At 57.1% G+C, this 22,160-nt stretch overlaps 5 protein-coding genes across 5 annotated transcripts in view; 4 read left to right on the top strand and 1 right to left on the bottom strand.

Annotated features, from left to right (window-relative positions):
- The first annotated feature begins 8,114 nt into the window (after positions 1-8,114).
- On the top strand, positions 8,115-11,633 carry SDRG_10533 (hypothetical protein). Its single transcript, XM_008616528.1, has 9 exons — positions 8,115-8,309; positions 8,358-8,434; positions 8,484-9,159; positions 9,213-9,383; positions 9,433-9,667; positions 9,711-10,469; positions 10,519-10,663; positions 10,728-11,104; positions 11,159-11,633. Exons 1-9 carry the CDS (start codon positions 8,146-8,148, stop codon positions 11,558-11,560), a joined length of 3,006 nt encoding a protein of 1,001 aa, XP_008614750.1. The 5' UTR covers positions 8,115-8,145; the 3' UTR covers positions 11,561-11,633.
- A 46-nt stretch (positions 11,634-11,679) lies between these two features.
- Positions 11,680-14,404, top strand: SDRG_10532 (hypothetical protein; the record flags this gene model as incomplete). The annotated part of the gene is made up of 13 exons (XM_008616527.1): positions 11,680-12,027; positions 12,072-12,213; positions 12,262-12,454; positions 12,500-12,522; positions 12,573-12,829; positions 12,881-13,051; positions 13,096-13,224; positions 13,268-13,477; positions 13,524-13,658; positions 13,711-13,784; positions 13,828-14,038; positions 14,086-14,163; positions 14,216-14,404. The coding sequence occupies 13 exons, from the start codon at positions 11,680-11,682 to the stop codon at positions 14,402-14,404; spliced, it is 2,160 nt and encodes a 719-aa protein (XP_008614749.1).
- Positions 14,405-14,406: 2 nt separating this feature from the next.
- Positions 14,407-15,946, bottom strand: SDRG_10531 (protein transporter Sec61 subunit alpha). Its single transcript, XM_008616526.1, has one exon. It carries the CDS (start codon positions 15,894-15,896, stop codon positions 14,481-14,483), a length of 1,416 nt encoding a protein of 471 aa, XP_008614748.1. The 5' UTR covers positions 15,897-15,946; the 3' UTR covers positions 14,407-14,480.
- Positions 15,947-16,680: 734 nt separating this feature from the next.
- SDRG_10530 (hypothetical protein) lies at positions 16,681-20,132 on the top strand. Its single transcript, XM_008616525.1, has 10 exons — positions 16,681-16,964; positions 17,017-17,226; positions 17,271-17,458; positions 17,517-17,581; positions 17,627-17,818; positions 17,867-18,152; positions 18,200-18,884; positions 18,933-19,299; positions 19,357-19,700; positions 19,748-20,132. The coding sequence occupies exons 1-10, from the start codon at positions 16,740-16,742 to the stop codon at positions 19,949-19,951; spliced, it is 2,766 nt and encodes a 921-aa protein (XP_008614747.1). The 5' UTR covers positions 16,681-16,739; the 3' UTR covers positions 19,952-20,132.
- Positions 20,133-20,379: 247 nt separating this feature from the next.
- Positions 20,380-22,160, top strand: part of SDRG_10529 (hypothetical protein) — a gene marked incomplete at its 5' end in the record, with an annotated part of 6,741 nt that continues 4,960 nt past the window's right edge. The window contains 7 exons of the mRNA XM_008616524.1: positions 20,380-20,418; positions 20,463-20,639; positions 20,682-20,888; positions 20,937-21,124; positions 21,173-21,237; positions 21,280-21,471; positions 21,521-22,106. Of these exons, the coding sequence (XP_008614746.1) occupies positions 20,380-20,418; positions 20,463-20,639; positions 20,682-20,888; positions 20,937-21,124; positions 21,173-21,237; positions 21,280-21,471; positions 21,521-22,106 (1,454 nt within the window). The remainder of the gene's footprint in view (positions 20,419-20,462; positions 20,640-20,681; positions 20,889-20,936; positions 21,125-21,172; positions 21,238-21,279; positions 21,472-21,520; positions 22,107-22,160) is intronic.

The raw sequence follows: 22,160 nt of genomic DNA, 5'->3' as shown, positions 1-22,160 counted from the left end.
CGTCATTTCCTATCACTTTCCTTCAACATACCATCACAAAACACAGCATTATGCACTCTTACCACACTCCAGACAAGCATACTGAACATTTTTCACGTTTTACTACGCTCCTGCTATTTCTCCCGAATATTTCTTCTTTTCAATTTCATACATCCAAGTGTCATGATTCATGACAACTTGGATGCGGTCCCTTTTACCTTTGTTTTGCTTTCATGTATGCGAATTTTTGCACAAAGAATCAAACTCACGCGATGAGCGCGGGTAGGTCGCATTGGGCGTTGAAAAGGTAGCCCTAGAGAGTTGTTGGAGAATTAGAACTCGCCTGCAGAGGTGACGTCGGCAGGCATAATAGAAGTTGTCATCGACGCACTGTCGTCTGATTGATAGCTTCTGGTGTGCCGGCGACGGGCCTTGGCAGGTGTGATCTGGGTAAACGTGTGATCTGGGTAAACGTGTGATCTGGGTAAACGGTTGTTTTATATCGTGCCGCCGAATCTGCCGCAGCGGCTTTGACTTTGAGCTTCGCCAGGGGTCACAAGTGAAGGCCCGAATTTCCTTGCGAGCCAGGCCAAGGACGCACCCGAGGTACAGTATGTTCGGCCCTCTGCTCGTGCTCGTCTGCTTGTAAATGCAATACTGTACAAGCGGGTTGGACGCCCCGCTTTCAGGCCACTCCCAACGGAGCCTCGCTTTTATGAAGAAAAGCACTTTGTGGTCGTCGAGGGCTGCCTTGACACTGCTCGATATTTTTCCATTCACGTGGAAAAATTTACTCTCCAAGATCCTCAACGCTGCCTTGTGCACAATGTCGCGAGGCGACTATTAAGCATGCAATAGAGGGACACCTGGAGGGACACGCACCTGTCGTCAGTTAATTTATGAACAAAAAAGGGCCGCGAACGAGAAGATGCGGATATCTTATTGCAAAACGCTTCCAAGCCGCCGAGACCTTCCATGCCAAGCACGAGTCGTAGCATGGCTCGCTGTTGGGCAAATTGTGCTTAACAAACTAGCAGCTGGGCTAGTGAAGCACTCGGCAGAGAGAAAGAGGAAGAAGAGGAAGAACCAGAACCGCACACCCGATGAGGAGTGTGTCCGAGAGGCAGGAAGTGGAAGTGAGGCCACGAAGGCTGCTCACGACCTGCTCCGGAATATATTGATATTACGGAGACTGGTATAGTGAGGTCGAGTGGTAAAAACCTTCCAGTGAAGAAAGGAAAAAGAACCATCCTCGTGAGTGGAAACCGCCACGAGGGCTGGTGAAAACCACTCGGATCTACCGGTGAAGGGATCCAACGGCCAAAAACCAACGAAGAGTCGAGGTCTTCGAGTTGGCGAACGAACGTGTGGAGTTGCGTTCTTCACAGCCTCCCCAAGTGCACACGTGGTGACAACTCGGAATGAGACTCTGTGGTGGTAGACCTTGGAGTCCTACCAGCGTGCCACGTATGCCAACTTGGCAGAAAACGTGGGACCCCCAGCCTCCCGGAGGACAAGCGTCGGGGCACAGACGTCAAAAGACAGACAAACATGCAGACAGACATACATAGATGCTGGCATGTGATACAGATCATGGCCGGGACCATGACTGCAACAGCACCGTGCACCAATGCAACGGGCTAGTATCGACCAGTGGTCGAGGGCGGAGTCGCGGGGACATCGACGCCAAGCTTGGCTCGCAAAACCCGGAACTGGTCCTTGGGCAGCGCCTTTGTAAAAATGTCAGCAATTTGCGACTTGGTCGAGCAGTACACCACATCGAATGTGTGTGCTTCGACGAGCTCCTTCACGAAGAAGTACTTGACGTCAATATGCTTCGTGCGGCCATGGAACTCGGGGTTCTTGGCAATTTTGATCGTACTGAGGTTGTCCTCATGGATCTTGATGGGCGCCGTGAGGTCGTACCCTAAATCGCGTAGCAGGTGCTTGAGATACAAGCCCTCTTGGAGACAGCTCGCGAGAGCTGTGTACTCCGCTTCGGTCGTCGACAGTGCGACTGTCGGCTGCTTCTTAGCAAGCCACGAGATGGGGCTGCCGTAGAAGCGCGTGATGTATCCGCTTATGCAGCGACGAGTGTCAGTACACTTGGCGTAGTCGGCATCGACGTAGGCCTCAAGTGGCTGCTCGTAGGTCGAGTTCTGACCCCCAAGGGTGATACCCATGGTCATCGTGCCGCGAATGTACGCAAGCACGGACTTTACAGCCTTGTAGTGGCCCATCGCAGTCTTGTTGAGATACTGGCTCAGCTGTTGTACAGCATGAGCAAGATCCGGGCGCGTCCCCAGTACAAGGTACATGAGGGAGCCCACCGCCGAGCGGTATGGGAATCGCTTCTCCATGTCGGCCAACTTGGTTGGGTCCGAGTTCTTCTCCACGGAGGACAGATCCAGACCGGGAGGTAGCGGCGTCGGTGACGCGCTGCCCTGAAGGCAATTGTACTTGTGCAGCAGCTCCTTCATGTACTTCTCCTGGTGGATGAAGACAGTGCGCTTAGTCCGATCGCGGACGATCTGCCAGCCCAGAATGTAGGCGACATCACCGAGGTCGCTCATGGCAAACCGTTGGTGCAGAGCTTGACGAATGTCATTCGCAATAGCCTTTGTAGGCGCGAAGATCAGAAGATCGTCCACGTAGAGACTGATGTAGACCATTCGGCCATCGATCTTCTTGGTGAAGACGCAGCGGTCTTTGCGCGTACGGACAAAACCGATCGAAGTCATGAACTCGACGAATGTCTCGTACCAGATTCTCGGACTCTGTTTGAGTCCGTAGAGTGCGCGCATGAGGTCACACACGAGTGTTGGATCCTCTGCAAACCCAGTGGGTTGCTTGACGTACGTCGGGGATTCCCGGTTCATCATGCCATTGAGAAAGGCAGTTTGGACATCCATCTGGATGATCTCGTAGTCCTCGATAGCCGCTATCGAGAAGAGCAGGCGTAGGACCTCCATCCGTACGACGGGACTGAAGATTTCGTCGTAGTCGACGCCCGCACGTTGGCGGAAACCTTGGACGACGAGACGCGCTTTGTAGCGGTCGATCGAGCCGTCAGCTTTGAGCTTTCGGGTAAAAACCCATCGAGTAGGTAAAACTCGCATGTGGGGTGATCTTTTGATCAGCTGCCACGTTCGGTTGCGCATCAACGCCGCATATTCGGCGTGTGCTGCCGCGAGCCAGTGGTCTCGCTCGCTACTACGCATAGCTTCTTCCCAAGTGTTGGGTGCAGCATCAAATTCGAGTCGGTCATTAACCATAGCTGCCAGAGCATGAGCTCCGGGGCAATCCTCGAAGAGCACGGGCTCATCAATGGGACCAACTACCATCGCCATCGGGATGGTCGTGATGGGTGGATTTACTGGCGCATGTGCGGCAAGTGCCGTGTGCATGGCTCCGTTGGCCGCATGCAAATTTCGCTGTCGAACGAGCGCATGTTGCTGCTCGAGGATCGGCTCGTCATCATGATATTGAAGGACGGTCGTAGCATCGGCGAAGGTCACCGAGCGCATCCTTGGCGCATCAAACACGGATCCTGCTTCCGCGGACGCAGCCTCCCGCCTTTGCCAAAGCAATGTGGCCTCCCGAGGGAGTAGCGGGGGCGGTTCAAACGATGTCAACGCGAAGTTGAACGTAGAAAAATCCGTAACCTCGTCAAGAGACGTGTAGAGCCGGGTCATGTCAGCCTCGGGGGCATTGACAGACGGTGGATTGGTCGAGGTAATCTCCTGCGTCTCCAGTGATGATGTCACTGGGATTGAAAGACCGGAGTCTCGCAGGGCTCGAGCAGGGTCCACTGGTGGTGAGCTGCCACCATGAGGCGGATGCATCACTATCGGGATGACCGATGTGTCTCGCGACGAATCGACGCTCGCATGGGCACCGGACTGGGTCCAAGAGTCTCGCGGTGGCGCATTTGAGCCGTGATGCTCGGCAATCAACGGTGTAGTCACGGGCAGTCGCGCGTGCGTCGGTGGCTCCCCGGCCGGAGCCAGTTGGATGCTCTCCCTAGCATCTTCGCGTTGCTGCGCAGGTGGTCTATCTGCCGCATGAACGGGTGCAAGTCTACCGAAGACTGCAGGTGGACTGGACCATGTTGGTCTCGCGGTCGCAGGTCGGGATTGCCCCGCCACTGGTTGCCAGTCAGCATATCGATGTGTGTCATCGGCGATGTTAGCACCCGGCGACGATGTCGCTGCGGGCTGTGGGCTGCTCGAGGGACCCAATGAAGGGTTTGGAGCGCCGCTCGCACCTGCCAACGTCGATGTGATCGACGTGGTCGCGGGCTCATTACCGCTAGACTGAACCGGCGGGCCATTCGGGTGGCCAGTGCGCGCCGGTTTGCGTTGGCGGGCCAACGCAGCGTCTTCAATGGACGCTATCGGAGGAAATTCCTCTTCGCGGAATCGGACATCGCGACTAAAGACAACACGATGTGTCGAAGGGTTCATGAGTTGGAATCCCTTGTGGTCCTTTGGTACACCGATGTACACGCACCGGAGTGCGCGCGGCTCCAATTTATCAGCTCTCGCAGCTGCCTGGACGTGAACCCAAGCAGTGCAGCCAAACACCCGAAGGTGGGCGAGCGAGGCATGGTGCTTGTGCACCATGAAGAATGGTGTGCGACCATCATTCGCCTCCGTGGGCGTGATATTCAAGAGATGTGTCGCATGTGAAAGTGCGGCGCCCCACATAAATTTGGGTAGCGCGGCATCGATCAGCAAAGCTCGTACTCGGCAGAGGAGAGTCCCCATCATGCGCTCAGCCATGCCATTTTGCTGTGGCGAGTAGGCGTTGGAGTAGACCATACGCGTGTTGTACTTGGCGAAAATATCGCGTCCAAGTTTCTCGTACTCACGGGCATTGTCGCCTTGGAGCATTTGAATGTCGTGGTACTCTGTGTACGTCAACGACTCCGGGTCCTTGCGGAACACCGCGCGTGCATCTGCACGGAAAGTCTCGTAGACTTTGTAGATCTCCGAGCGACTCTCAAGGAGGTACGTCCACAAGTAGTGGGTTGCTTCATCGATGAAGACCACAAAATACGTGGCACCCGACGGTGTCGGGATTTTCACTGGACCCCACATGTCAGTATGGACACGGGCCAACGGCGTAGTAGCCGGCGGAGTCATGGACTCCTTCGGGAAAGGCAGTCTTTTGGACTTTGCCTGGATGCACACGTCGCAATTGTGCGACGGCATACGTCCCGTGCCACTAAATTTGGCAAGTTCGGGATGGTCCCGGATCAAAGTGCGCATTGCCGCGTCGCCAATATGGCCGAGTCTGCGGTGCAATGGCTTCAAAACGCGAAAAGCATTGAGAGCTACGTGCATTTCGGGGTTAGCAATGTCAGTGACGCTTGCAAGACTTATGTAGTCTTCGACACTTCGGGGAAGGAGATCACGGTCTCCCGAGTGGCCTATGTGAAGGTCACTCCCGTCCATTGGACAGTCCGTGTAGTACCCATCAGCAAGGAAGCACAATGAAGTGTCCGCTGGGCCAGTCCTTGCGGAGTACTGGATGATGCCGTGCAGCTCGTCCGTTGGGGCCACGTAGGACACCCGAAGACGGCTCTTGATGGTCTCACGGAGAGTTACCAAAGCACGATGGTTGCCATCTTCGGTGGGATCGCTCCCTCGCACGGCGGATATGATCCCCGGCGCAGTATCAGTCTTGAAACTGTAGAGCCGTGTGCTCGCGTCACGGCATGCCGAGATGTACTGGTCGTTCGTGCTGCCACGAAGGCGCAAGCGACAGTAATCCTCCGATCTGAAGTCGGGTTGTATATGGTCGTTGAACGATGCGCCGACCGAAAAAAGGTTGAACTTGAGGTTCGGGACGTGGAGCACGTTCCTCAAGCTGATACGCTGGGTAAAAGTCTCGCCGTTCGAGTCGGTCGTCGTGACGGTAAATGTCACCGTGCCGATACCCATGACGAGTAGTCCGTGGTTATCGCCCACCCGGAGGTAGGACGTGTACGCCAGATACTCAGTGAACCAGTCCATCCGAGGAGTGCAGTGCGCGGACGCACCGCTGTCCACGATCCACTCGCGTGGAACTGGGTTCTCGGAGAACACCATCTTGCGCGACGTTGGAGTAATCAGAGCGTACTCGCCCGGATTGTTGCTCGCCATGCCGCAGTACCGAATTGTCGGTGTCGCTGGCAGGGTACCCAGGTACATGGGACCGTCAAGGCGGGATGGTTCTCCGAAGAGTAGCTCATCCAGATCGACTGTTGTAGCCAGATCGCCCGCATTGCCGCGCTCTAAGTCCGGTACCACGTCCTCGGAAGGAACGGGTCCATCTGGGGACATGTCGACGTCTTCATCTTGCGGTGGCTCAGTGACCTCGACCGATGGCATACCCGACATGGTCGTGGTGCCTCCCGCCTCTGCAGCACCCGGAGGTGGACTGGCAGTTGGTGCCATACTCGGAGTAGGCGTAACCAAGGCGTGAACTCTTCCGGCGCGAGCCGTAGTAGGGGATCTCGGGAGATCACCCAAAAAGCTAGAAATCGCTTGGCGACCGCTTTCATTAGTTGTACGAGAGCCTGCGCGCTGCGCGCGATTCTGCAGCGCATTGCCGCCAGAGCTGCGACTGTCGTGTTCGACCTGGCGCGAGTACCGGTAGTCCGGGTCATCATCGCTGCACGCCTCGCGGCGGCGCTTCTCGCACGAGCGAGCAAAATCGCTATTGTAGCGTTCCTTGCGCTTCTGTCTGCCAGGACCCTTAGGGTTCAGGCTCTGCAAGCGTGTGCGCTGCAAGGTTGCTAGCGCCCGAGGAAGTTCAAAGTTCCTAGGCACCATGTCGTTATCGAATGCGCGCGCCAGAAAGCGGCAGTCATCCGTATGATGAGAATGTTGCTTATGGAAAGCAAAACAGCAGTAGCGACACTTCGTACCACCAAGAAGCGCCGGGTCTGTCGCGGCGGGCGCGTGGAGCGCTGGCGACGATCGCCCTCGGAATGGGAACTCGTGGAAGCAGCAGCTTTCGAGCTGCCACTGTTCGAGCTCGTAGTCGAGAATGGCGTAGTTGGGCTCATAACCTAACAAACTAGCAGCTGGGCTAGTGAAGCACTCGGCAGAGAGAAAGAGGAAGAAGAGGAAGAACCAGAACCGCACACCCGATGAGGAGTGTGTCCGTGAGGCGGGAAGTGGAAGTGAGGCCACGAAGGCTGCTCACGACCTGCTCCGGAATATATTGATATTACGGAGACTGGTATAGTGAGGTCGAGTGGTAAAAACCTTCCAGTGAAGAAAGGAAAAAGAACCATCCTCGTGAGTGGAAACCGCCACGAGGGCTGGTGAAAACCACTCGGATCTACCGGTGAAGGGATCCAACGGCCAAAAACCAACGAAGAGTCGAGGTCTTCGAGTTGGCGAACGAACGTGTGGAGTTGCGTTCTTCACAGTGCTTGTGCGGCCGGCCCCGGAGCCAGATCGGCGCTCGACACTTGGAATAGCGCGAAACCTGCACCGATTGCTAAGCAGCTTGTTGAGCATCGACGACATACTACGGCGGTATTTCTACATGAAAATACTAACACTTGACGTCATGGCGCAAGGGAATCACTCTAATTTTTGAAGAGGAATATTTGGAAGGATGGTAACTTATCCAAGAGTGTTTTGTCGTTCTAAGTGCTTCTATCTATTCGCGACGGCACACAACTACAGTATCCTGTTGCTGGTGACATCGTGAATCGTTATCTCAATGGCCAAAGCTGCTACTGTAGCATACTAGTACACACAAACACGAGATAATCCAAGAGTGTTTTGTCGTTCTAGGTGCTTCTATCTATTTGCGACGGCACTGCACGATTAAGCGAGGTACCAAGTGAGGGCAACGAGACACCGACGCTGCTCCTTAGTACGGCTGCGATACTCACCACTAAGGCACCATGCCCGCCCAAACGACGAGGACACACGCGCCGCTAGCTCTATGCTACTCGTCGGCATAGGTTGTCGTATTCGCCAGCAGCGCTTCGTAGGCCGATATCGATATCGTCAGTGCGGCCAAGATCGGCCGCCGCGCGCGCTGATTGGGCGCGTCGGATGCAGAGCCAATGGCGCACCAAGGGAGATGCTGACCAGTCAAATCGTTTCATTATCCGGACGGATCGGTTGGGATTTGAATTACTGAAATAGCGGCGCGATGTCCAACACGATCTTCGTCCGGAACCTCGCGTATGGGGTCTCCCAGGAGGAGCTCGAGAACCTCTTCGGGGACATTGGTCCCGTGAAGAAGGTCTCCGTCATCAAGGACAAGGGCAAGCGCAAGACCGACATGCTCACGCGCGGCTTCGCCTTCGTCAAGTTGTACGTAGCATGACGCGGAATACGACCATGGTGGCTCATGAGCACTAGTGCGATGGAGTCGGACGCCAAGGCCGCGATGGACGCGCTCAACAACACCGAGTACCAAGGCCGCAAGCTCTGTATCGGTACGCCTCTTCCTCTACCACAGCAGCATTCTCATCACACCATACGCAGACCTCGCCAAGGAAAAGACCGGTATCCATCCGACGCACAAGAAGCAGAACCAAAACTCTGCGTTTGCGACGCCCATTGTTGTCGCCGAGGCGCCCAAGGTCGAAGCCGCGCCCGTCGAGGCCGCGCCAGTCCAGGATGCGCCGGTCGAGGATGCGCCGGTCGAGGCCGAAGCCGACGACGCCAAGCCCAAGAAGGAGAAGAAGGCCAAGAAGGAGAAGAAGGCGAAGCGCGAGGAGGCGGCCGACGACGTCGAAGAAAAGCCCGCGAAGAAGGAGAAGAAGCAGAAGAAGCAGCGCGACGAAGCCGCCGAGGTCGAGGAGGAAGTCCCTCACATCGAAGAGTCCGCGCCTGCGCCGAAGGAAAAGAAGGAGAAGAAGGCCAAGAAGGCCGCCGAGGTCGAGACCGTCGTCGAAACGAAGAAGCCGGAGGTCAAGAAGCCGGAAGCGAAGAAGCCGGAAGCGAAGAAGCCGGAAGCGAAGAAGCCGGAAGCGAAGAAGCCGGAAGCGGTAACCGAGGCGGAGCATGTGCAGAGCGAGCGGAACGCCCGTCGGCGCGAGCACCGCGAGCTCTGGCGCAAGGCGAGTGAGCGCAAGGAGCAGCTCGCGACGGCCGAAGAAAAGTCGATTGTCATCTACGGCCTCGGCAGCGTCATCACGGAGAAGCACCTCAAGATCAAGTACGTCTTTTGTCGCATGTGTGATTTGTCGCATGCTCATGGGACCATTGCAGGATGAAGAAGATTGGCGAGGCCAAGTCGATCGAGCTCAAGCAAGAGCCCAACTCGCAGGGCGTCGACGAGCCCGTCGCGTACGTCGAGTGGGCGACGACGGTCTTGAAGGAGAAGGCCATCGAGAAGCTCAACGACCACGTCTTCAAGGGCTTTACGATGCTCGTGCGCGGGTACACAAAATGGATTTGAGTTTGAGTTTGGCGCTGACACACTACGTAGTCTGGACACGACGTCGCTCTCGGACAAGGAGGGCGTCCGTCTCATTGTGCGCAACCTGCAGTTCGACGTCAAGGACGCCGACTTGGACAAGCTCTTCAAGAAGTTTGGTCCGCTTGCGGAAGCGCGCGTCGTGCGCCTCCCGGTCGAGGCCGACAGCAAGACGCCGCTCGGCCGCAGCCGCGGGTTTGGCTTCGTCCAGTTTAAGAACCGTGTCGACGCCCAAAAAGCCATCGAGGTATGTACCACTTCAACCGTTGCAGGCCCCTTATCTCGCGTAGGAAATCAACGGGACCAAATTCAAGGGCCGCGACATCGTCGTGGATTATGCCGTTGCCAAGTCCGAGTACCTGAAGACGCAAGCGGCGGCCGAGCCCGAGGTCGACGAAGCCGACGGAGAGGCCGTTGAGAACGAGGAAAACGTCTTGGTTGATGACGACGAGATGGTCGAGTCGGACATTGAAGGCCATGGCGACGAGAACGATGAGAACGATGCCGAAGCCGACAACGCTGACGAAGATGACGAAGATGAAGAAGCAGAAGACGACGAAGACGACGAAGAGCCCGCGAGCAAGCGCCCCAAGGGCGATTCGGAGGCGCAAATGCTCCGCACGGTGTTTATCCGCAACCTCTCGTTCCAAACGACCGAGCTCTTCCTCAAGGAGAGCATGGAAAGTGAGTTTGGGCCCGTCGAGTACGCGCGTGTTGTCATGGACCACAGTGCGGGCCTCTCCAAGGGCGTGGCGTTCGTGCGCTTCCGCAGCCAAGACGCGGCGGACGCGGCGATTGCGCGCGGGACGGTCAAGGACGACGGCAAGGACAAGAAGAAGAACAAGTCGAACGTCTCGGGCGGTCTCTTTTACGACAATGCGCTCCTCGACGGTGACGGCGTCTACGTCGACAACCGGTTGCTCTCGATCACGCGCGCTGTCAACAAGGATGACGCGACGCGCCTCGCGGACGAAAACAGCGCGACGCGCAAGGCCAAGGACAAGCGCAACATGTACCTCGCATACGAAGGCACGATCAGCGTCAACAAGGTAGATTCCTGTCCTTGGTTGTATATATATGCTCATGTCGAGTGATTAGACCGCCGACGAAGACCTCGAGTTGCCCAAGATGGATATCGAGAAGCGCCGCCGCGCGATCAAGGAGAAGAAGGAAAAGCTCAAGAACCCGCTCTTCTTCATCTCGCCCGTCCGCCTCTCGGTGCGCAACCTTGCGCTTGGCGTCGGTACGCATTTCACATACTAGAGATGGCTGCTGCAGACTGAGGACTCATCAGTTTGCCTGCGTAGACGAAAAGATCCTCAAGACGATCTTCCGCGAAGGCGCGATCGCGGGTCTGCGTGCCAACCTCGTCAACACGAAGGAGGTCAAGGCCGAGTATGTGCTCAAGTCGGGCGCGCCGGTCAAGATTGAGTTGTGCAAGATCGTCCGCGACATGGACAACATCAAGCCGGGCCAGGAGCCGCGCTCGCGCGGGTATGGCTTCGTGCAGTTTTCGCACCACGTGCACGCGCTCGCGGCGTTGCGCCAGCTCAACAACAACCCGATGTACACCGAGTACTCTGGTCGCGGTGTCAAGCTCGGCAAGGCCACGCCCGACGCCGAAAAAACGCGTCTCATCATTGAGTTTGCGCTCGAAAACCACGGCAAGCTCAAGCTCCGCGAGGTTCAACTCTACGTTTGCGGGATCTTGTGCTCATAGCATGTATTTGCCTTGTAGAAAAAGATGAACGACGCCAAGAAGCGCCGCACCGAAGACAACATGCTCCGCAAGGCGCAGGGCGAGGTCGTCGAGAAGGCGGAGCGCAAGAGCCGCGGCAAGCGCCAGCGTGAAGCCAAGGCGCTCAAGAAGACGACACCCGAAGAAGAGGCGGCACCGGCGGCCAAGAAGGCCAAGACCGACAAGTCGGACAAGCCCAAGCCCAAGGTGGAGAAGGTGGCCCCCAAGCGCAAGCGCGAGACGCCGGTCGCCGCACCCGCGGGCCCGTCGCGCAAGGAGCGCAAGCACGCCAAGTCGATCAAGGCGGACAAGTCGTTTGAAGACATGGTCGACTCGTACAAGGCGCAGCTCTTCCGGACCGTCGATGACGCCAAGAACCGCGGCCGTTGGTTTGAAGAGTAGACACCCTTTTTGCATTAATACTCTCTACCTTCGTTTAATTAACCTGTTTAGAATTCATCTTTCGCATTTCCACTTGGTAGCTCGTAGCAAGTGCAGTTTCAAAGTGCCCACTATTTTAGATGGACGCGAGCATCAAGCGCGCGCTCTCAACACGCGGGTCCAAGGTCGAGCTCGAGTTGCTGAGCGACCTGAACCGCCGGCTTTCGTCGGCACCGACGCTGACCCACGTCGCGGCCAACGCGGTCGCCATCTTCTCAGCGACGTCGCTCGTCGTCGTCGAGGGCGGGTCGTCGTGCTTTTACTCGGTGCACTTTACCTTCCAGCGACCGCCGACGCAGCCGGTCGTGCTCACGCCGTGGAACACGTCGCCCCGCATCAAAGTGTACCCGTCCGTGATCCTCTTTACGCCCGAGACGGCGCACAAGCCGCAGTTTTTTCGCGTGACAGCCATGGAGAACTGCGACCCGGTGCGTAGTACGCACTCGACCGCTTGTCTTAGCGATCGTGTTAGAGCATTCTCACCGAATCGATTCAGCACCGCACCAACAGCGTCGACGCCGGCTTTTCAGGCGCCCGCGTCCGGTACGAGCCAAACACAGTGTCGGTTCGGATCGTGCGCAACGACGGCAAGCACATCTTTACCACAGGCGACGGTAGTCGCTCGGACTCGATTCGGCAAAGTGATAATATTTGATTTGCAGCAACGTACGGCGCGCTCGGCCACGGCTCGTTCGACTCGTCGTTTGCGTTTACGGAAATCCCGGTCGCAAATTTCGACATGCGATCAATGACCGACGAGCCAAGTGCGCGCCGCAGCGTCTTGCTGACAAAGGTCGCCTCGGGCCATCAGCACACGCTCGTGCTGGATGCAAACGATCGACTCTTTGTCTTTGGGTAGCTGCAGGCTATATGCCTTGACACTCATGACTGTCTGGCTAGCAACTCGAACCAAGGCCAGCTCGGTATTTCCAGCGATGGCTTATCACTCTTGTGAACATTACCCATGGTGTAGGTATTACCGGGCTCAAATGCAGTACAAAGCCACGGCTGTGGGACGGACGCGACGTGGACGGGGGCCTGCACATGCATATCAAGGATGCTGCGTGCGGCGGCGACCACTCGATGGTCCTTACGGACGACGACGACGTGCTCACGTGGGGCAGCAATGAGCATGGGCAACTGGGTGCTGCCCTTGAAGATGCTGGAAACGGGGAGTTTCTGGACACGCCGCGCGTCCTTCGACTACCATCGCGAAGCAAAATTGCGCAGGTCGGCTGCACATCCCAGAAAATTGGCCACTCTTTCGGCATTTACTGGTAGGTTGCTTGCGGTCTCAAGCACTGCGCCTTGCTCTTGGACGAAGGAACGGTCTTGACGTTTGGGTACGGCAAGTCGGGGGCCTTGGGTCACGGGACGGTGGACGCTCCCCGACGCGAGGACGAAGCCTCGCCGAGACCAGTCCAGTCGCTGTCCAAAACCCACATTTTTCACGTGGGTGCCCGTCATATTGGCCCTGATGCTATGATGCGATGTAGATTGCATGCGGCGAGATGCACACGGCGGTTGTTTCGAGTGCTGGCGATCTCTACACGGCCGGTTGGGGCGAGAACGGCCGGCTTGGGCGCCTCGAAGCCAAAGACACCCTCAGCTCCACTTTTGAACGCGTATTTTGCTTTGTTCGGACGAGGTCGAATGATACGCGCGTAGGTGGAGCTCAAGCAGCGCAAGTGTACGTACGTTGCGTGCGGCGGGGCGCACACGATGCTGCTCACCGACACGCGGGACGTCTTGGCGTTTGGCGCCAACCACTATGGACAGCTGGGTCTTGGAGACTGCCGCGACCGCCACCGGCCGTCGCCCGTCATCTTCTTTCGCAATGTGCTCGTGTACGACATCAAGCTCGGGCAAACCCACTCGGTACTAGTACAGATGAACCAGCTTGACGCGCTCACATGCAGTGTAGCTGGCCATCTCGGACAAGCACTTGCTCTACGCCTGGGGTAACGGCGAGCAAGGGCAGTGCGGCGTCGGGAGCTACCCACAGCTGTACACACTGCCCCACCTCGTGCGTTCTCTTGTCGGGTGCCATGTCGTGCAGGTACATGGGCGGTCTCGAGCATTCGACCGCCCACCGCCGAGTATCCGGATAGGTGTCGGCGGGCGCCGCGTTCACCGTTGTCTTGACGAGCTCAACACCGGCCGACGTGGCCGAGCGGCACCAAATGTGCATTGCGCTGACATGGATTTTGTCGAGTCGTTTTTCGTAGGGACCGGACGCTGGCGAAAGAAGCCGACGACATTGTCGCCGACGACGTGCTCCACCGCGAAGCCGTGCGCGACGAACTCCGCTTGCAGCATCAGCGCCGGCTCGCCCAGCGCCACGCCGCAGCCACGACGCCGCTGACGGCCCTCTGGCAACAGCTCGACGCGGCCTCCAAGGCGCACTTGGAAATCACCAAGCCGCAAGCGACCAAGCCTGTCGGAGACGCCGTCGCGCAACCTTATTTTCTTATTCTATTACTTAGACCACGCCGTCCTCTGCATCGGCGGTGCTGCAGTCCAAAAGCCTCCGGCGTGCGCTGCAAAGCGCCATGGCCACCCAGGTTTCTTATCGTAACTTATAGCCGTGCACACAAGCCATTGGGTCACCTGTAGCGTCCACGAAGTTCTCTGGGATGCTGCGTCGGCCGCCCCCGCAGTTCGGCTGGTGCTGCAACTCTGTCTGTGTCGCCGTCGAAACGACCAACATCGCCTCGACCCAAGACAGCGTGGTTCCTCGCGCAGCTTGGTCGCCGTCCACAGACCCCGCCGCCGTCCTACGCGGACGCGATAGAAAGCGACTAAGATTGTCGTACAGAAAAAGGGTGGGTCTCTATTGGCCTAGTCGTAGTATGGTATAGTGGAACACATCTATGGCTGTTTAAAAGCCAAACATGGACGAGAGGTCCGTCTGCTCCTTCGCAAACGCCTCAAAGTACTGGTAGATGATCGTGACCGCGAGGAGGACGCCGGTGCCCGAGCCGATCGCGCCGAGGAAGTCCGAGATGATCGAGAGGACGCCAATGGCCACACCGCCAAAGAGGGCCGCGACCGGGATGTAGCGGTTGAGCACGTGGACCATCGACGAGTCGCGGTAGCCGCTCATGACCATCTGCTGGTCGCGGAGCTGCTTGGCAATGTCGCGCGACGACGAGCCCGAGATTTCGACCCACGTGGCCGAGAAGAAGGCGCACGACGCGAGGACAAAGGTGACGTACGCGACGGCGCGGATCGGGTCAAAGAGGATCTCGGTCGCGGACGACGGCGCCGAGATGTAGTAGGCGAGGCCGCTGATCGGGAGCGCGCCGTTCGAGCCTTCGACGTCGGCCCACACGCCGAGGAGACGGATGGCAATGTTGTCGCCAAACTTCTTGAAGAGGAGCTGCGACACGAAGTAAAAGTTGGAGACGAGCGCCGACTGGAGGATGATGGGCATGTTGGACGTGTACAGAACCTTGATCGGGTACGAGCCCTGCTGGCCGCGGTACTTTTGGTACTTGACCGGGAGGTCGATGCGGAAGCCTTGGACGTACGTGATGACGATAAACATGAGCACGGTCGAGAGCACGTTCGTGACGTTCGGGAGGTTCTGGCGGTAGAACGCCTCCTTGAGCGCCGAGAGCTTGTTGGAGCGCGAGAAGAGCACGTGGAAGAACGCAATGAGAGCGCCGTGGAACTCGGTACCGCGGCCCGTCGTGATCGAGACGGGGCTGAACGTGTCCCACACAATGTTCTGGCAAATGTTGCTGGCCATGAAGAGCGAGATGCCCGAGCCGAGACCGTAACCCTTCTGGAGCATCTCGTCGAGGATGATCAAGATCAAGCCCGCAAACGAGAGCTGGACAATGATGAGGATCGCGTTGGCGGCGCCAATCTCGTTGACATCACCGTACATGCCCGACATGACGTACGCGACGGCCTGCGCGACCGTGATGAGCATGCCAAAGAGCTTCTGCGCGCCCGAGAAGAGGGCGCGGTCTTCCTTGATGTTCTGGTCGACGTCGAGGACCTTGGAGCCGGCGAGGAGCTGCATGATGAGGCCGGACGTCACGATCGGGCCGACGCCGAGCTCCATGAGCGTGCCCCGGCTCGAGGCCATGATGGCGCGCATCCAGTACAAGGCGTCGCTGGTGCCCGTGTTCTTGACGCCGTAGATGGGCAGCTGCGAGAGGACGAGGAAGGTGAAGAGCGCGATGACTGTCCACACGACCTTCTCGCGGAAGGGAATGCGGCGGTCGGGGCTCGCGACCTCGGGGAGGACGCTGAGCATCGGGCGCACGAGCTGGAGGAGACCCATGGGTGACGACGGGGCAAATTCGCGAATGGCAACCTGCCCCACAAAGTCACTAGGCTGTAACATCCGTAATGCCCAACGGCCATTGGCCAAAAAGATTTCATTTCCACATTGCACGGCGCGTGATTGGCCACTGAAATGAACGCCCACCCGCGTGGTCCCACGTAGCCGCTGGTGGCGTGGCGACGCACCTGATTGGCTGAAATCCAGAAAAAGACACGATGCAACCTGGTCGGTTCAAGGTTGAAGCGCCAAGTCGTGCCTTTGGCACCGATGGCCACGACCCCTCGCCAAGCAAATCTTTTGACGTCGTGCAAGCACTTTACTCCGTCCTAAGCGAGACAACGCAGCAGCAGAACGCAAGCGTGCGGTGTGCATCGCAAGCCCAACGGGTTGGACGTTGCGAATCGGAGCCACCAGTTTGTTGAAGGTCAAACGGGGGGCTTCCGCGGATTCTCAGGCCACGTCACTGAAAATATCGACATCCAAATCCAAGCACCGCTTCCTCCTCATGTCGAGATTGCCGCGGAGACGATCGAATATGTCGTCATGGCAACCGGCGTCGCTCTATTGCACGCCACAACGACTTTACACCCACCGAGATGTCCAAAGCTGCAAGAACTGGCGCGGACACCATGTAGCTTTGCGCCGAGCGTGCTATATGCCAAGCACGTCTAAATCAACACTCGCCTTGTCATTCGACTTACGTAGTTGTGCGTATGGGCACCATTTGGGCCATATCTTTGGTATCTTTGCACGATCCAGTGTTTTCTTCTAAAGTTCGATTCAGCACACGAGCGAAATTTGCACCAAAACGCACTCGTCCAAGCGAACCGCGCATCGCCCATGCTTGTCCTTTGGCTTGCAGCCGTTCTGGCTGCTGTCTTGGAGACTGCAGCGCAGACGACGTCACCCTCTGTCTTTGAGGCGCGGCGCCTAAACAAGTGCCTCGACGCCGATTGGGTCGCTGCAACAGCCAAGCGGCTCAACCTCGACCCCGATGCTCTCGATGGCCAGCGCCGCCGAGCGAACCCTTTGTTGCGCCAGGGACTTCGGGAGCCCCGCTTCACGGTACGGTGTGCGCATCCTGTGTTGCTTGAAGTAAATGATATCGCATTTGTAGCTCAACGACCCTCGGCAGCACTCTCCAGGTGCGTTTCAGCCGGGTTGCTTCAAGTCGCGTCAATCTATCCACGGCATTGGCGAGCGCGTATTTCCCAACGGCTCGGTCGCCTCGACGGGCTCCTGGAACGGATCCTTTGTTCTCGAGTACAATACGTGGCAGTCCCAGACGCTAACGGCGTCGATCATTTCCATCTTGGTCTCGGAAGTGGTATGCACTCTGCCTTTTATGCGAGGACTCAGAACTATCCACAGGTTGGATACCCCGTGTCGTTCTTCAAAACGAGCGGCGGCCTCGGCGTCACGGAGCGCATGTCGTCTGTCGGCGCGGGCGTGTGCACCCCGTCACACGTCAGTCCCGAAGTTTGGACGAGCTCCAAGATGGCCCTTTTGAACGTATACGCCAACGAAACGAGCTCGTCTTCGATTGGCTACAACGGCCAGTGCGGCCAACGCCATGCTAAGATACCCATGGAGCTAATGGATTTGCCGCGTGGATAGATCAGGACTCTACACACTCAAAGCCAACGTCGAAGAAGCGCTCAAGGGACCCACGTCCACCGTCGGTACGCAGAGCGGTGCTTAAGCTATACGTGATGTACGCGGTGCAGGGACCTTTAGCCGCATTTACTCTGCCGACTGGTGGCGGGACTACGCCTTGGGCTCAGATTTGATCAACTTTTATTCGATGGCCAACTTTGATCTGAGCCAAGTGGGGCAAAAGAGCGCGTGCCCAGACGGGACGTATGGGTGCCTCAATGGCTGCTCGCAGACCGCAGCTTGCACCGCCGCACTCGCCCAGGGTACACATATTCGTGCACCGGCTCGTTTTCTAGCTTATGTGGTTTTAGGCAAGACGTGTATGCTGGTAGCTGGTCAGTACGGCACGGACGACCAGGGATATCTTCAGTCAGCTATCGGCAACAACAACATCCCCGCGCGCTTTTGCTACTCTGGCTACGCGCCAACGGGCAGCCTCGTAACGAGCACGATGGCCAGCGGCGGCGCTATCACCTTCTACCACTACGAGCCCGACATTTTTCATTTTGCCAACCCCGACAAGTTTGTGCGCATCTCACTGCCGCGGCCAAAGCCCGAAATGGTCGCGCTCGCCACGGGTCAATTCGGCTCAAATGGGTACGATCCTGTCAAGTCACAGCCAAGTTGAACAACCAACGCACTAGATTCGGGCTGCCATCGCCGGACCCGGTCAGCGTCGACTTTCCCGAGCAAGCGCTCATGAAGTACTACTCCAACTACCTCTTGGATTCGACCAACTTGAACAACTTTTTGCGCAAGTTTCAGCTCACCAAGCTAGACATCAACAATTTGCTACTGGCATATGCCAGCAACGCGTCCAACGCCGCCCTTCCAGACGTCGAATATGCTGTCGCGTGCGATTGGGTCAAGAAGAACTATGCAAAATGGTATCTCTGGGTCGATCGCCTCCCACTGTGCACGATGGGCACCAACGTGCGCTACAGCTTCTCCAACTGCAACAGCTCGTCGCAACCCCGGGCCGTGACCTTTGCGTGGACGACGCCCGACCCCGCCAATAGCTCGCAACCGTACGACTGCGACGGTGGCTTTGGCACCTTACCGTCACCGTTCTACACAAGCCGGTCGTGCGAGTGGCTCGCCGCCAACACGGCACTCTGGGGGCTCTGGCTCACGTCACCGCCGACGTGCGACTTGTCTTTTTACAACTACTCGGTCTCCGAGTGCACGAGCAGCTCGATCCGAAACGTCGAGTTCTTCTGGCTGCTCCCGAGCGCGACCAACTACCTCGTGAGCGGCGAATGCATCAACGGCGTCTCTCTCCCGTCCAATACCACCGTCGCCTGCGATTACGTCCCGACATTCTCTGGCGTACGTTTTACCGTCAGTTGAAACGTTTGTTCGATGCGTTGATGCTAGGTCTACACGGGGATTGCCACCATTACCGTGATTGTGCTCGTGATTCTTGTTGTCTTCGTCGCGTTGGTGCTCAAGTTTCGAGAAAAGCCCGTCATCAAACGATCGCAGTGGCACCTTTTGTTGCTGCTGCTTCTCGGCGGCATCCTCATTTGCGCCTACGTCTTGCTTGGCGCCGGTGCGCCGTCCAATTTTCTCTGCGGCGCGCGGCCGTTTGTGGGCTCGCTCGGGTACACGCTCTGCTTTGGGTCGCTCCTCGTCAAGTCGCTCCGCGTCTACCTCGTGTTTGAAAACAAGGCGATGAAGAAGCGCGTCGTATCGGTCTGGCGCATGTTGAACATTCTGAGTGCGATTGTCGGTGTCGACATTGGTAGCGCACTTTTCTCATCTGACCCAGGAGTGTGCTAAATACATTCTGTGGTTGTAGGTATCATTGTTGTGTGGCTGCTTGCCGAGTTTCCCGGACCGTCCACGTTCGCGGCAGCTGCGTCCGAGTTTACGGGCACCGTCGTCCACGTCGAGTGCCACTCGTCGAGCTTCATCTTTCCCGTGCTCTCGATCTTCTGGAAGGCGGTCGTGACGTTCGTGGGTCTCTATGTGTCGTTTTTGATCCGGCACGTGAGCGGGGACTTTCAAGAGTCGATTTGGATCTTCTCAGCGTCGTGCGTCGTGCTCGTGGGCTCGCTTCTCATGATGACGATGGCATACCTCGTCGCCCTACCGGCCGCCGCAGCGTACGGCTTCTTGTCGGCCATCACCCTCTTTTGCACGGTACCTGTTTCATTATGCCCTAGTGCAAGTAAATGTATGAAGTGTAGATCGTCACGATGACACTCATGCTCGGACCCAAGTTTACGCGGCTAAACCGCGAAGACTTGACGACCGATACAACTGGAGCGACCAACGGCACGAAAGCAACAAAAGGGTCCAAGACGTCCAAGACGTCCATGGTCAACTCGAGCGCAATTAGCGCGTCTCGTGTCGTGTCGTCAGCTCGTGGCCACGACGTGCAGCCCCACTGATGTGCGATTGCACTGCAAAAGGCAAAATGTATTTCAAATATGCATTTTTTTACTAGTAAACCCACATCGAGTTCGTCATAGCGCGTAGAATAGCCTGGTATGCACCGATAACCCAGCAAACAGGCAATTTGGTACTAGAGATAAGGCTCGATAACATGATTGCTAGCTGAACGAATCCACAGTTTTATGTGCCGTCTTGCACGCGCCAGAACAAAGCAAGAGCTCGCGCCTCCAGCAATAAAGAACATCAGAGGACAACTCCCGAGCATATCAATGCCTCTCATGCTGTTGACGCGACTTGAACTCGACGTAGTTGTCGACGGTGATAGCTACGTGAGTGTGGCTACTACACACACGTTTGGTCTGCACCTTTCTGAAATAGAAATGGGAAACGAACGGCGCCTAGCATTTCAAAATTAGCCGGGCCGATGCGTTGCTGGGTTGCGTTAGCGCTATGGAGCCTCGAGGTACGTGTGCATGGTACGCATGCTAGCCTCTTCATGAAACGTAGGTCGCAGCCAGCAGCGTTAAGCCTTCCGCTCTCGATGCGCAGCGAGGCACGTGTCTGGATGCGGACTGGGTCCAACGCACAGCGACAGCGCACAATCTTGATCCAATCGGTCGCGACAGCCAAAACCGCCGAGTGAACCCGCTGCTGCAGCCAGCGCTCAAAGCGCCGCGCTTCTTTGTGAGCTCTTCTCATTCGTAGCGGCGACTCAGTCTGAAATAGGTCAAGGACCCGCGCATGGACATTCCAAACATCTTTGGAAAGTGCATGCAGCCAGGTGAAGTCATCCATGGCGTTGGCGAGACCGTGTACGCAAACGGGTCACAAGCATACGCTGGCGTCGTCAACGGCACGGTCATTCTCGAGCGCAACGCATGGGCATCCCATGACGTGAACCGCGCCGTCCTGAGCATCCTCCTCGACGAAGTGGTAGGACGTTTTGAGGATCAAAACAAGATGCCCATCCAGACGCTACAGGTCGGATACAGCGTCTCGATCCTGGACACAGCAGATGGGATCAACTGCGCCGAGCGCATGTCGTTTCAAGGCCTCGGACGCTGCACACCAACGCACGTGAACGGTGAAGTCTGGCCCAACGGCAAGCTCAAAACGATCGAGGTGTTTGCCAACTCGACCAAGCGTACTACAACGGGCTATGGTGGCCAGTACGTGCTTGTGCGCGTCTCTCTCAAAGCTGAAGGCAAGTTACGTAGAAGCGGGCTCTATACACTGACGGATAACGTTCGTGAAATGAGCAAAGGATCCGCATCGACAAAGGGTACACCAGTACCTGCGGCGTGGTTTTCAACAGTACGAATAGGGTCGTTTTCGGAGCCCTATGCGGCAGATTATTGGCGCGACTACGCCAGCGTTACCGAGGTCATCAACTTTTACTCGATGGCGCATGCCAACCTAAGTCAACTCGTTATTCCAAGCATGTGCCCTAATGGCACGCTTGGCTGCATTGACGGATGCTCCAAGTCGTACGCGTGCACCCAAGCCGAAACGCAAGGTGCAGAGTTGCAATGTCTTTCATGTGCAAACGCTCAACGCCGGCGTAGGCAAGCAGTGCATGCTCGTGGCCATGATGGACCCTGCGTACGATGTTGGATTCATCCAAGCGCTGGTGTCCAACAACAATATTCCTGCCTACTTTTGCTTTGGCGGCGATGCCAAGATGCGCAACTACGTCACATCGGTGATGCACGCTGGTGGCGCTGTCGTTTTTTACGAGTTCCAGCCCGATACACTCTTTTATGAGCACCCCGGCAAGTTCACTCGGATCGCGTTCCCAACTTCAAACGCCAGTAACTTTGCGGCTTCGACCAACTCGTTTGGAGAGAACGGGTACGGCCAACCAACGACGAACCCGATCAAGACAGACTACCCCATGACGCCGCTTCTGCAGTACATTTCGCTGGTGCTCAAGGCCGACACGCGCCTCACTTCGTTTGTCACGCAGCTCCAACTCGCACAACTCGACCTCGCCCATCTTCTTGAAAGCTATGTCGACCATTCGCAGGACCCAACGGTCCCAGACCCAGCCTTTGCCGCGGCTTGCCATTGGGTCCAAGACAACTACATCACGTGGAGCAACTGGATCATGCCGCTGCCTCTCTGCACGCTTGAGAAAAGCGTCTCGTACATGTACCAAGGCTGCAACGCGGCAACTCGCCTCATCTCGTTCGTTTGGAACACGCC

Source organism: Saprolegnia diclina (genome assembly GCF_000281045.1).
Source record: "Saprolegnia diclina VS20 unplaced genomic scaffold supercont1.36, whole genome shotgun sequence".
Lineage (NCBI taxonomy): Eukaryota > Oomycota > Saprolegniomycetes > Saprolegniales > Saprolegniaceae > Saprolegnia > Saprolegnia diclina.
Note: the sequence above shows the minus strand (reverse complement) of the source record. Positions and strands in the feature narration are given on the sequence as shown.

Coding starts and splice junctions, on each gene's coding strand:
- SDRG_10533 (XM_008616528.1), top strand. CDS start 8,146: ATGTCCAACACGATCTTCGTCCGGAACCTCGCGTATGGGGTCTCCCAG. Junction 9,384..9,432: donor TTTACGATGCTCGTGCGCGG/GTACACAAAATG, acceptor CACACTACGTAG/TCTGGACACGACGTCGCTCT. Junction 10,470..10,518: donor GCACGATCAGCGTCAACAAG/GTAGATTCCTGT, acceptor TCGAGTGATTAG/ACCGCCGACGAAGACCTCGA.
- SDRG_10531 (XM_008616526.1), bottom strand. CDS start 15,896: ATGGGTCTCCTCCAGCTCGTGCGCCCGATGCTCAGCGTCCTCCCCGAG.
- SDRG_10530 (XM_008616525.1), top strand. CDS start 16,740: ATGCTTGTCCTTTGGCTTGCAGCCGTTCTGGCTGCTGTCTTGGAGACT. Junction 17,227..17,270: donor CCATCTTGGTCTCGGAAGTG/GTATGCACTCTG, acceptor AACTATCCACAG/GTTGGATACCCCGTGTCGTT. Junction 17,819..17,866: donor CACCGCCGCACTCGCCCAGG/GTACACATATTC, acceptor ATGTGGTTTTAG/GCAAGACGTGTATGCTGGTA.